General features: G+C 36.0%; 1 protein-coding gene across 1 annotated transcript in view; it reads right to left on the bottom strand.

The window, feature by feature from the left end:
* The window catches only part of CAMKMT (calmodulin-lysine N-methyltransferase), a 389,154-nt gene that overhangs the window by 352,372 nt on the left and 23,718 nt on the right, over window positions 1-13,064 (bottom strand). Inside the window, exon 3 of the mRNA XM_060117401.1 lies at window positions 7,677-7,741. Coding sequence (XP_059973384.1) covers window positions 7,677-7,741 — 65 coding nt within the window. The remainder of the gene's footprint in view (window positions 1-7,676; window positions 7,742-13,064) is intronic.

Raw genomic sequence — 13,064 nt, 5'->3', positions numbered from 1 at the left:
GGGCCTCCTATAGTCTCAAGGCTGCAGACAATTACCATATTATATGGTTAGCGTACCATGCTAACCATATAATGCACTGAACCTTAAAATTTATTTTTCAACAGAACTTATAAATTATCTCTGTTCAAGCTCAAAATTCTTCCATTGACTGAGTTTTTAACCTTTTTATATTCCCATGACCTAATGTGGGGCTAGAATGATTTGATCTTTGACTTCTTTTAAGTGTATTGGGAGATTAGCACATTAACATCCAACAATGCTGGGAGCTCGTTGGACAAAAGTTCTGTTTAAAAATAAAATACTTTATATATTTTTTCAGTGGTAAAATGAATTGCTCCTTTTTTCCACAGTACTGTCCTAAGCAATTTGAGGTTTTATCACAGTTTTCAGTAAAAAAAAAAAATTAATACTCAATTTGTAAATTAAAGAATATCTACTTTTTTCAAAATAAAAACATTACCTAACACAAGCCATAAAGAAACAAATACTAAAAAGCATAAAGAAGAAAGTGATAATCATCCATAACTCCAATACCCTAACAAAACACTATGAACATATAGACATAGTACTATGCATATACATACCTACTTAATGAGTATATATATATTTTACAGAAATAGAATCATATTCCCTGCAGTAATATTTTAACCTAGTATGTTTTAGAGATCTTGAACAGCTATAAAATATTCCATCTCATGAATTATCCATAATTAGCCAGTCACCTAAAATTAAAGATTTATGTTTTTTCCAGTTATTCACTGTGCTATAATGAATTCCTTTATATTCCACCTCTGCATATTGGTTTCACTACTTTTTAGAAAAAGAATTATTAGTCAAATGAAATGGGTACTTAAAATTATGAAAGATATTGCCAGATTGCCTCTGGAAAAGTAGAATCAATTTACCCTCCTACCAACAGTGGATGCGAACGCACATTTCCCTACAATTCACCAAACATGGCTTATCTTCTCTCATCTTTACCAATTTGATAACAAAAATTCTATCTCACTGTTTTAATTGCACTTCGTTACTTCTTTACTAGTAAAATAATCATTTGATATGTTTATAGAGCATTGGTATTACTTTTGTGAAATACCTTTTTCTAATTTTCAACTATGCTTTGTCTTTTTCTTATAGATCTACAGCCTGTTTTTGCTATTTCTTTGTGGGAGCTCTTCACACAATAAAGAGAATACATCTCTGTCTGCATATATTTCATAAATAATAATTACCAGTTTGTCATTTGTCTTTCAACTTTTTTGATACTTTTTGAATAAAGTGACTTTAAATCTTTATTTAGTCAATCTATTCATCTTTAAATTCAAGGGATTTGGGTCACACATAGAAGGGCCTTCCTTATTTCAACATCTTAAAATTATTCATCTGAAAAATCTAGGAGTGTTAGTATTTTTTAATTAAATATTTAATCTATCTTAAATTTATTTTGGTATTTATATAGTATAAAGGAGAGATTTAGTTTGTTATTATTTTCTAAATTCCTAACCAATACTATTTATTGAAAAATCTATCCTTTCCACTCTCACTGAAATTCCATCTTCATCATGTGACAAATCACATATATTTTTGTCTTTCTGAAACATCTTTTCTAAAACACTGATTTATATATGTATTTCTGCAGTAATACTATACTTTTAATAATGTAGCTTTGTACTATGTTTTCATGTACAAAATATTAAAACGGGATGGCACATACCAAAAATATGTCCTGTCTTGTGTTATTTTCCAATATCAAAGATATTGAGAAGGTCTAGGAACAAATGAGACATGATATTAATACTAACAATAAAAACTAATACAAATATTATCTACAGTTTACATACTATTTTCACACTACCTAATATGATATTTACTACACTACAAGGTAGTTACTGTTACTTTTTTTTTTTTTTTTTGGCTGCATTAGGTCTTCATTGCTGTGCGTGGACTTTCTCTAACTGCGGCGAGCTGGGGCTACTCTTCGTTGCGGTATGCAGGCTTCTCATTGCGGTGGCTTCTCTTGTTGTGGAGTTCGGGTTCTAGGCACGCGGGCTTCAGTAGTTGTGGCATGCAGGCTCAGTAGTCGTGGCTCACAGGCTCTAGAGCGCAGGCTCAGTAGTTGTGGTGCACGGGCTTACTTGCTCCGCGGCATGTGGGATCTTCCCAGACCAGGGCTCAAACCCGTGTCCCCTGCATTGGCAGGCGGATTCTTAACCACTGTGCCAACAGGCAAGTCCCTAATTACTGTTTTTTATTCAATTATAAGGAGTTAAGATTTGTTCAAAGACTTGCCTATGATCACACAGCAAGTAACTGGAAGAGCTAAAACCTGAAATTCATATTCCATGAACCTTCCATGACCCCACTAAGTTAAAAATAGAGCAATTACCCATAAAAGCCCAAATTTCTCATTTTTTAATCAAACTATCTTACCAAGTATGTGTGTGTATATATACACACACATCTATGTAAATGCATTACACGCCTATAACACATAAACACAATATGCCTTTATTTGAATGAGGAAAAACTTTAAATCCAGTCTGACACTCCTGAAGCTTAAATAATTCCACTAATATTATAGACCTTAACTACATTAACACAGTAACAATGAAACAGAAAAACTAAAAATCTGGACTATATTTCCTAAGAGATAGTCACCTTTGGTCTCCCAAATATAGGTAGAAAATGAAAATATTTTGTATTTCAACAAGAATACCTCCTTAAATAATTACTAACCCAAAAGAGATCAGTTTTGGATACATCACAAAACAGGTCCCACTATATGAGACCCCTAGGAAGGATCCAGAAGCAGGAGACTGTAGCAGTGTGTGTTAAAAGTCCACGTCAGCCCCAGGATTCACTGGGGAGAAAACAATCACCATTGTCACATGTAAGAGTATATAAGGTAGAGGGTCTACAAATTTCTCTAGGACCATGAGACACCAACCACCACAGGGTCCTGTCATGTAGCCCAGCTAGGAGAAAAAAAAATTTTATTTCAAAGAATGGCAGAAGGCGTATTACCAATACATTTCCCAAATTTAAGTGGCAGTGTTGTGTTAGCCAGGACTCCTGAATCACACTAGGTTACTGCAATGATATATATTAACTATTGGCTTCCTAAGCCTTTAATGGCTTATACACATTATATTGTATATATTGTATACAATAAATTGTATGAGAAGTATTAATCATATGTTCATGCTGTCAAGGACGACGTGCTAAAAAAGTACAAATGAAGCAATTATATCCCAAGCACTGATGAGATTTCACACATAGCAAATAGTTATATTATATACTATGACAGTAAAATTTGGATCAACTAAGTGCTGAAGAGAATCACATTTTTAAAAAATTCATTTCAGTAGAGGAAAGAGATGACTTGGAGAAAGAGGAAATGGTTTCAGAAGAGATACAGCATGATGGGGTTTCTTTGGAGGTCAGGGACTGGCTGGAAAGGAGACTCTGCCCACAGAGGAAACAGAAGCAAGAGATCTGCTGCGTGCTTGCAGAGTACTCTCTTGTGACCCAAGCTATCTGAGTGACATGTTACGTGAAACACAGAAGCAGCCAGCACCTTGTCTGAAGTGAAGGATGCATCCTATACTTTTCCCTAGGTTGCTTGATTGCACCTCTTTCCAGGCATGATGAATCAATAGCAGACACAACCTCTCCACAGAGTAGCTTTGATAGTTAAAAAGTAAGTACGTGGGCTTCCCTGGTGGCGCAGTGGTTGAGAGTCCGCCTGCCGATGCAGGGGAAACGGGTTCGTGCCCCGGTCTGGGAAGATCCCACATGCCGCAGAGCGGCTAGGCCCGTGAGCCATGGCCGCTGGGCCTGTGCGTCCGGAGCCTGTGCTCCACAACGGGAGAGGCCACAACAGTGAGAGGCCCACATACCGCAAAAAAAAAAAAAAAAAGGAAGTACGTTCTCAAGTACTAGAACCCAAAGATGGAATATGCATACCTAAAAAAGAAGCTTGACTTTCAAAATAATTTGTTTTCCACAGGAGCAAATATAAACACGTAAAAATAAGATTGGGGTCATATCGTATAGAGCAATGAATCATTATGCAGAAATGACTGTGTGGAGATTCATTTTTATTTCTTCCTACAACATTCAAAGGAATTCAAATACTGAAAGGATATCTCAAAAACATAAAACACTTTGCAAGCCACACATGTAAAAATAACAGAGGTAAAAATAAAGAATATTTTATTTTCTAACATATCAGGAAATAAGAAATTATTTAGAGGTTTCATTAATTTTCCAAAATTAAAGATTTTTTCCATATCTTTCTGGTGAGAGCATAAACAAACTCGGACTAAGACTTATCCTCTCATCTTTGAAAATTTACAATGAATAAAAGCATTACTTGTTTCTAAAGTTAACTTAAAATTGAGATTAATAGTTCCACTAAACATGAATATATTTTGTATATATTCACATATGTGTATTTTCTATAAACATGTACGGGGGTGTTGTAACTATAAAGTATTTTAATTAAGTTATTTTTCCTATTATCAGGAAGTCATGTTAACCTGTAAACTAACTCCTGAAGTAAATGAATAATTCCTGGGACTTCCCTGGTGGCACAGTGGTTAAGAATCCACCTGCCAATGCAGGGGACACGGGTTCGATCCCTGGTCCGGGAAGATCCCACATGCCGTGGAACAACTAAGCATGTGAGCCACAACTACTGAGCCTGTGCTCTAAAGCCGACGAGCCACAACTACTGAGCCCATGTGCCACAATTACTGAAGCCCACATGCCTAGAGCCCGTGCTCTGCAACGAGAGAAGCCATTGCAATGAGAAGCCCGTGCGCCTCAACGAAAAGTAGCCCCCGCTCGCTGCAACTAGAGAAAGCCCGCACACAGCAACGAAGACCCAACACAGCCAAAAATTAATTAATTAATTAATTAAAATAAATAACAATAAAAATAAATTGTCCTGTTTTAAAAAAGAAATGAAAAAAATGAAGAAAAATATCAGTCAGGAAAATCTATTTTTTTGTATTAATAAATTGCTGAATATATTAAATATATAAGAAACAAATCAAATACAGATGTTTACACATACATATTTCAATGTTTACACATACATATTTCTATGTTTACATGATGAAAGCTTAGGGTTACTATTCAAGGTATTTATTCTAGTTATATTGATCTGTTGAGACAGAATTGTGATTTTAGCGCCCTCTGCTGGGTTTTCCAGTCACAAACTCAATCTAATGTCACCATTAGGGTAAAATCAAACATTTGAGACATCAAGTGAGAAATCACTTTTTCAATCCTTGATTACTTTAAGCCTTGGCAAAGATTATATAAAAGTTATAATCAAGATTTACTTTATTGTAACAGGAATTTATCAATTTTACATTAAGTTGAAGTATCATTATACATTTTTAAAGAGTATAATATAAAAGTTACACTAAACAAAATGTTTTAAGGAGTCTTATTTTTATCACTTCTTACTTGGCAATACATTCAGGTTTTTAAGATCACATTTATGGACTTCCCTGGTGGTGCAGTGGTTAAGAATTCGCCTGCCAATGCAGGGGACACGGGTTCGATTCCCTGGTCCGGGAAGATCCCACATGCCGCACAGCAACTAAGCCCATGCGCGAGAACTACTGAGCCTGCACTCTAGGGCCCGCGTGCCACAGCTACTGAAGCCCGCATGCCTAGAGCTTGTGCTCCACAACAAGAGACGCTACCGCAATGAGAAGCCTGCACACCACAATGAAGAGTAGCCCCTGCTCACCACAACTAGAGAAAGGCCGCACAGCAACGATGACCCAGGGCAGCCAAAAATAAATAAATAAATAGATTAATTTTTTTTAAAAGACCACATTTATGACAAGACATTTTAATAAATTACTATTTTTCTAATTTGATCTATTTTCCCACCTTGTTAGTTCAATCAAAATAGTTTATTTTAAAACATCAGAATAATCCTTAAAAATACTTTCTTCATTATTAGAAAAAAACTGCAAAGCTTTAGAGGTACTCACCACTGGTAATAATAAAGAGTTTCATTTACTGAGTATCAAGTATGAGGAATACAGTATGTTATACACTTTCCATACATTATGTCCAGTTCTAAGAGATGAAAAAAACTGAGGTTCATAGAGATAATATAAATTGCTCAAGATTAATTTCAGAACCAAGATTTAAATGTAGGTGTGTCTCAATCCAAAGTCTCAAACCTTTCTACCAAACAATGGGCAGCATTGGGGAAAAAAAAGCTATTAACATACAATTTCTCCATTTGTCAATGCAACAACAACTTACGGTGGTGGGGGGGGTAACATATTATTCATACACAAAATAATAGCTTAGACCTTTAGGAAAATATTTTTATTTTACATAATGCTGCCAGCTAGTGGCCCTACTTCATACTGAACCACTGGGAACAGTACTTGATTTTTACAATACCAAATCAAAAATCCACATTTAACATTCTAGAATTATGTTCCTAAATTGGGTATGCATAAGCCTGCCCATTACCACAGAACTAAAGGAGAATGTCTCCTCAACCACCATTAGTATCCCTTACCCAGACCTTGCCCCAACCCCCAATAAAAATATTGGGAAAGAATTCAGCAAGTGCCAACACAGAGAAACTAAAAGGTATACCTAACACTATCCATGAAAAAGAAACCTACATTCTTTTAAATATTTTAGGATAATTTTAGGATATTTAGATTCCTTAGTGACAAAATACATAAATATTTTTTTTCACAATCAAAAGCTTGCCATCATGTGGGCATAAGAACAAAATCATTGCCTGAGTATTGTGGGACATTATTCTATGCAGATCAAAAATTAGAGAGCATTTGATAATGTAGTACTGTTAGCAGAATATGTTATTTTAGTTCAGACAATAAGTAGTTACAGTTGTGAAATTTCCTAAGAAAAGTATTTGAGTATAATTTTTACATTTAAAATGGTAATATTTCATTGATTATCCACTATCTTAAGAAAAATAGCCTATGCAACACATAAAGGAGTACACCGCTTCTATCATGGTATGTTGTTTAACGTAGTGATATAAAGATATTTCTTGTTTGATTTCTTTCATTACATGACATTATAATTAAATGATTTTCTCAGTGGAGAAATCTATTATGACTTAATCAGAGACTTAGATAAGAAATCAATATGTTCTATAATATTATAATAATGCACAAAATAAAATCATTCTGGTATTAAAGTATATTAGCAGCAAGGAAAAATGTTCTGGGTTCACTCTTTAGTGAAAGAGAGAAGAAGCAAGAAGTAAAAACACACATACCCAAACACAGCAAAGAAGGGAGAGACAGCCCCTCTGTTGGACTGATTAACTGAAAAGGTCAAAATGAAAACAAGAAACAAAAGGGATAGTACTGGAGAATCCAGTGTTCCTCCTGATCTATGTTCTGTCATACACACACACAGACACACAGACACAAAACTGCCAAGTATAAAAACTGCCTTATCCCACTTAGTAGGTACATCTTACATGAGGCTTATTATGCAGCTAAAAACAGCAAGAGTTTCTATTACACACACACACACACACACACACACACACACACACACACATCAATAAAATAAACACTGTGAAAAAAAATTTAAAATGGACTTTTAAAACACTAAAAATATTTCTATACAGTGGGTATATAACTTACAAATATTTCCTGTATTGTCAAAGCTGGTAAGAACATCTTCAACATTCAAAGATCCACTATTATGCCTAGAAAGGAATAAAGCACTTTCTTTAATGATTCTGAAACATTAACATTCATTAATCTTTTAAAAAGCTGAGACTATATTGTGATACACTCAATACTAATAACCCTTTCCATGTGGTGTTTTTAAAATATTTCTGCCCACTAGAGGGAGAAGGAGAAGAAATAACAGATGAGTCTTTGGGATATTTAATGTAATGACATTTCTTGATGATTAATCTACACTTTAAAGTACTAATAAATATTTTTATTGTTATAATTATATAAATGTGACATAAATTATTTACCTTTATAAAGACAACAAAACAAAACCCTACACTTTGAGAATCTCAAAATGAAAATAAACAATCAACTTCCATTACCACACTCCACAATACATAAGTTCCTTCTATTATGGCCCAACAAATTCACAACTTCAGTCACAAAGAACTAACCGACCTTCAGGTCTGCATATTCCATTTACAGGGAGTTCTAAATGTCAGGGGGCAAATGTTCTGTATCTTGCTCACTGATCTTAATTCTATTCCTCTTATTTATTATTTTTTAAAATAAATTTATTTATATTTGGCTGTGTTGGGTCCTCATTGCTGCATGCGGGCTTTCTCTAGTTGTGGCGAGTGGGGGCTACTCTTCATTGTGGTGCGCAGGCTTCTCATTACGGAGGCTTTTCTTGTTGCAGAGCTCTAGGCGCACGGGCTTCCATAGTTGTGGCACACAGGCTCGGTAGTTGTGGCTCACAGGCTCTAGAGCGCAGGCTCAGTAGTTCTGGCGCATGGGCTTAGTTGCTCTGCAGCATGTGGGATCTTCCCGGACCAGGGCTCAAACCACGTCCCCTGCATTGGCAGGCGGATTCTTAACCACTGTGCCAACAGGCAAGCCCCTAATTACTGTTTTTTATTCAATTATGAGGAGTTAAGATTTGTTCAAAGACTTGCCTATGATCACACAGCAAGTAACTGGAAGAGCTAAAACCTGAAATTCATATTCCATGAACCTTCCATGACCCCACTAAGTTAAAAATAGAGCAATTACCCATAAAAGCCCAAATTTCTCATTTTTTAATCAAACTATCTTACCAAGTATGTGTGTGTATATATACACACACATCTATGTAAATGCATTACACGCCTATAACACATAAACACAATATGCCTTTATTTGAATGAGGAAAAACTTTAAATCCAGTCTGACACTCCCGAAGCTTAAATAATTCCACTAATATTATAGACCTTAACTACATTAACACAGTAACAATGAAACAGAAAAACTAAAAATCTGGACTATATTTCCTAAGAGATAGTCACCTTCGGTCTCCCAAATATAGGTAGAAAATGAAAATATTTTGTATTTCAACAAGAATACCTCCTTAAGTAATTACTAACCCAAAAGAGATCAGTTTTGGATACATCACAAAACAGGTCCCACTCTGTGAGACCCCTAGGAAGGATCCAGAAGCAGGAGACTGTAGCAGTGTGTGTTAAAAGTCCACGTCAGCCCCAGGATTCACTGGGGAGAAAACAATCACCATTGTCACATGTAAGAGTATATAAGGTAGAGGGTCTACAAATTTCTCTAGGACCATGAGACACCAACCACCACAGGGTCCTGTCATGTAGCCCAGCTAGGAGAAAAAAAAAATATTTCAAAGAATGGCAGAAGGTGTATTACCAATACATTTCCCAAATTTTAGTGGCAGAGTTGTGTTAGCCAGGACTCCTGAATCACACTAGGTGTGACCTGAATCAATAGGTCATAGAGTCTGAGTTACTTTTCCAGTGGTGATTACAAAAAGTTGGTGCTAACACATCCACAATCTTCTACATTCTCCCTTATATAACTTACAGCTGTAGTTCTTTAGGATGTTGTAATAGTTTATAATAACCATTAATAATTCACAATAAAATTTACTTCATCCACACTACTTTTGTCATTAAAACTCATCACAAATGATATATACTATTATGGACTGAACTGTGTCTCCCCAAAATTCATATGTTGAAGCCCTAACCCCCAGTGCCTCAGAATGCGACCGAATTTGGACACAGGGCCTTCAAAGAGTTAATTAAGTTAAAATTGGGTCATTAGGGTGAGCCCTAATATATATATATATATATATATATATATATATATATATATATATATATATATATATATATATCCTTACAAAAAAAGGAGATTAGGACACACAGAGACAACAAGGCATGTGCACAGAGGGACAACCACGTGAAGAGGCAGCAAGAGAGCAGCCACATGCAAGTCAAAGAGAGAGGCCTTGATGAAACCAAACCGGCAACACCTAGATCCAGGACTTCTAGACCCCAAGCTGTGAGAAAATAAACTTGCTGTTTAAGCCATCCAATCAGTGGTGTTTTGTTCTGGGAGCCCTAGCAAGCTAATACATATAGTAAGAGAACACATGTAAACTGTAATACCCTTTTCAGAACAACATTTTATTTCTATCACAGAGACCAAGTTCCTTCATGGAGTGACCAAGTGAGGATGCAAAAAGTTATGTGCAATAATCACTGGCCCAATAACCACTGGGCTCAACAGTATCATAACCTAAGGCAATGAAGTTATCAACCACAAATCCAACTTTCATCTTCATAACACAATGATTCTGCACCTTCTCTGTGGATGCAAGATTCTAGAAGAGGTTATTTACGCCTAACATGGAAAACTACAACATACATGTCAGACAAGAGAGGAAAAAGAACAAAGCATTAAACATCTAAAGCACAAGATGAAGCTATTAAAATGATCAGCAATACAGCACAGAACTCAAAAAACTTTTTCCTAAATATAAAAGCAATATACGGTTTCCTCAAGAAAAAACTGCCCATAATCCTATCATGCAGAGGTAACCACAGTTAATAGTTTGGTATATAGCCTTCAAATTTTATGCTGTGCTCATAGACCTGTCATTAAATAACTGAGAGCACATTGTCCATACGGTTTTGCAATTTGTATTTTTTCATTTAACATATTATAAAGTTTCCCACATCATTAAATATTCTCCTGCAACATGATTTTAATGGCTGCCAAGTAGTCCAATGAATGCACCATAATTTACTGAACCAACACCTTATGATGGATTTTTAGATTATGCCCACTTTTGTGCTTTATGCATATTGTTTCAATGAACATCCTTGTAGCAATAGCATTGAGCCCCTTTCTGATTATTCCTTTAGGATAAATAGCTAAAAGTGAAATTGCTTTATGGCCTAGTTTTTTTTTTTTTTTTTTTTTTTTTTTTTGCGGTACGCAGGCCCCTCACTGCTGTGGCCTCTCCCATTGCGGAGCATGGGCTCCGGACGTGCAGGCTCAGCGGCCATGGCTCACGGGCCCAGCCGCTCCGCAGCATGTGGGATCTTCCTGGACCAGGGCACGAACCCGTGTCCCCTGCATCGGCAGGCGAACTCTCAACCACTGTGCCACCAGGGAAGCCCTATGGCCTAGTTTTAATAAGGACATTCTCTCACGCACATCGCATGCTCTCTCTGTCTCTCTCTCTCTCTCTCTCTCTCTCATCAAGATGAAATAAACATCTGAAAAGAAATCTGAGACAAGAGTTAAAAAAATATATATATATTTTGCAAGAAGTTAAATATTTCTAAAAAGCAGAAACTGGGATAAAGTAAAATGCATGTTTAAAAGTTAAAAGCAGTATTAAAAATAGAAAGTGTGACACAAAACTTGTCTTCTTGAAAGCATTATTTCTTAAAGCCAAGAAGCAGAAAGTATACCCTATGACATTAAATGGGATCAGGTTGGGGAAACAGGAAAACTAATCCTATACCTCTAAGTAACTTACAAAAATGAAAATCATTTATCTACGAAGTCTAGAAACCCTAAAAGATGGCATCTCATGAAAGAAACATGTCAACAAACATTGTCTTCAATGGTATAAGAATTAGTCCTACTTATAGGAAAACTGCCATGAACACAGTGTGGTAAAAATTCAGTTTGAGGGCCTCCCTGGTGGCGCAGTGGTTAAGAGTCCACCTGCCGATGCAGGGGATACGGGTTCGTGCCCCGGTCTGGGAGGATCCCATATGCCGCGGAGCGGCTGGGCCCGTGAGCCATGGCCGCTGGGCCTGCGCATCCGGAGCCTGTGCTCCGCAACGGGAGAGGCCACAACAGTGAGAGGCCCGCATACCGCAAAAAAAAAAAAATTCAGTTTGATTATTTCAAGTTCCCTTTCATTTGGCCCAAACTCAAGGACTTTTCTTTGTTCAGAGTCATCTATACTTTATTCAAGTATCAACTCTATAAGATCTTGTCTACCCTTAATCTTTCAACTGTTTACCTAGGTCCTGCCTGGACAGTGTGGTTATTAGACAGTAATACCTGCAAGGAAGGGACCTTATCAAACTTCAGTTTTACCGTTACACTGATAATTAATGTTATATAACAGTCATAACATTTTGCTAACATATCCAGGGTATAAAAAGTTCACTCCATATTCTCCTAAACTCTGAAGCGTTAACTTGTTTCCCAAGCCTTTAATTTAAATGTTCTCACCACAAAAAAGAAATGATAATTATGTGACATGATAGAGGTGTTAGCTAGTAGTATGGTACTAATCATTTTGCAATATATAAGTGAATCAAGTCAACACAGTGTATACCTTAAATTTACACAGTGTTATATGTCAATTATATCAATATCTCAATAAAGCTGGAAAAAAATTTACCAGTAGCCAGTTTTTTCTTCCCAAAGCCAACCAATTTTTTTCACAAGCACCTAAAGCTATGCTAGACCTGAGGACCTTTGAGTTTTTCTAAAGAATGGCCTATGGGGTAAGGACTAAAGAGCAAGTCACTGGGGCAGATAATTATCTGAAGAGGGAAAAATAAAAGCTACAAGAGAAAAATTTGAAGCCTAAAGGTATCAAGAGATTGAAACCAGAGGTTAAAAGTAAGTGAGGGCTAAATATGGCACCCAAAACACAAATAACAAAAGAAAAAAATAGATAAATTGAACTTCAACAAAACTAAAAACTTTTGTACACCAAAGGACACTATCAAGAAAGTGAAAAGATAATGCAGAAGATGGGAGAAAATATTTGCAAATCACATATCTGATATGGGTCAAGTATCCAGAATATATAAAGAAGTCTGAAATTCAATAACAAAGAGACAAACAACCCAATTAAAAATGGGCATAGGACTTGAATAGACATTTCCCCAAAGAAGATATACAAATGGCCAACGGGCACATGAAAAAACATACAACATAATTAGTCACTGGGGGACTGCAAATCAAAACAACAGTAAGATATCACTTTACACCCACTAGAATGGCAATAATACAAAATAATAATAA

The sequence above is a fragment of the Mesoplodon densirostris genome, chromosome 14, assembly GCF_025265405.1.
Source record: "Mesoplodon densirostris isolate mMesDen1 chromosome 14, mMesDen1 primary haplotype, whole genome shotgun sequence".
Classification (NCBI taxonomy): Eukaryota; Metazoa; Chordata; class Mammalia; order Artiodactyla; family Ziphiidae; genus Mesoplodon; species Mesoplodon densirostris.
This window is presented reverse-complemented; position numbering and strand designations above follow the sequence as displayed.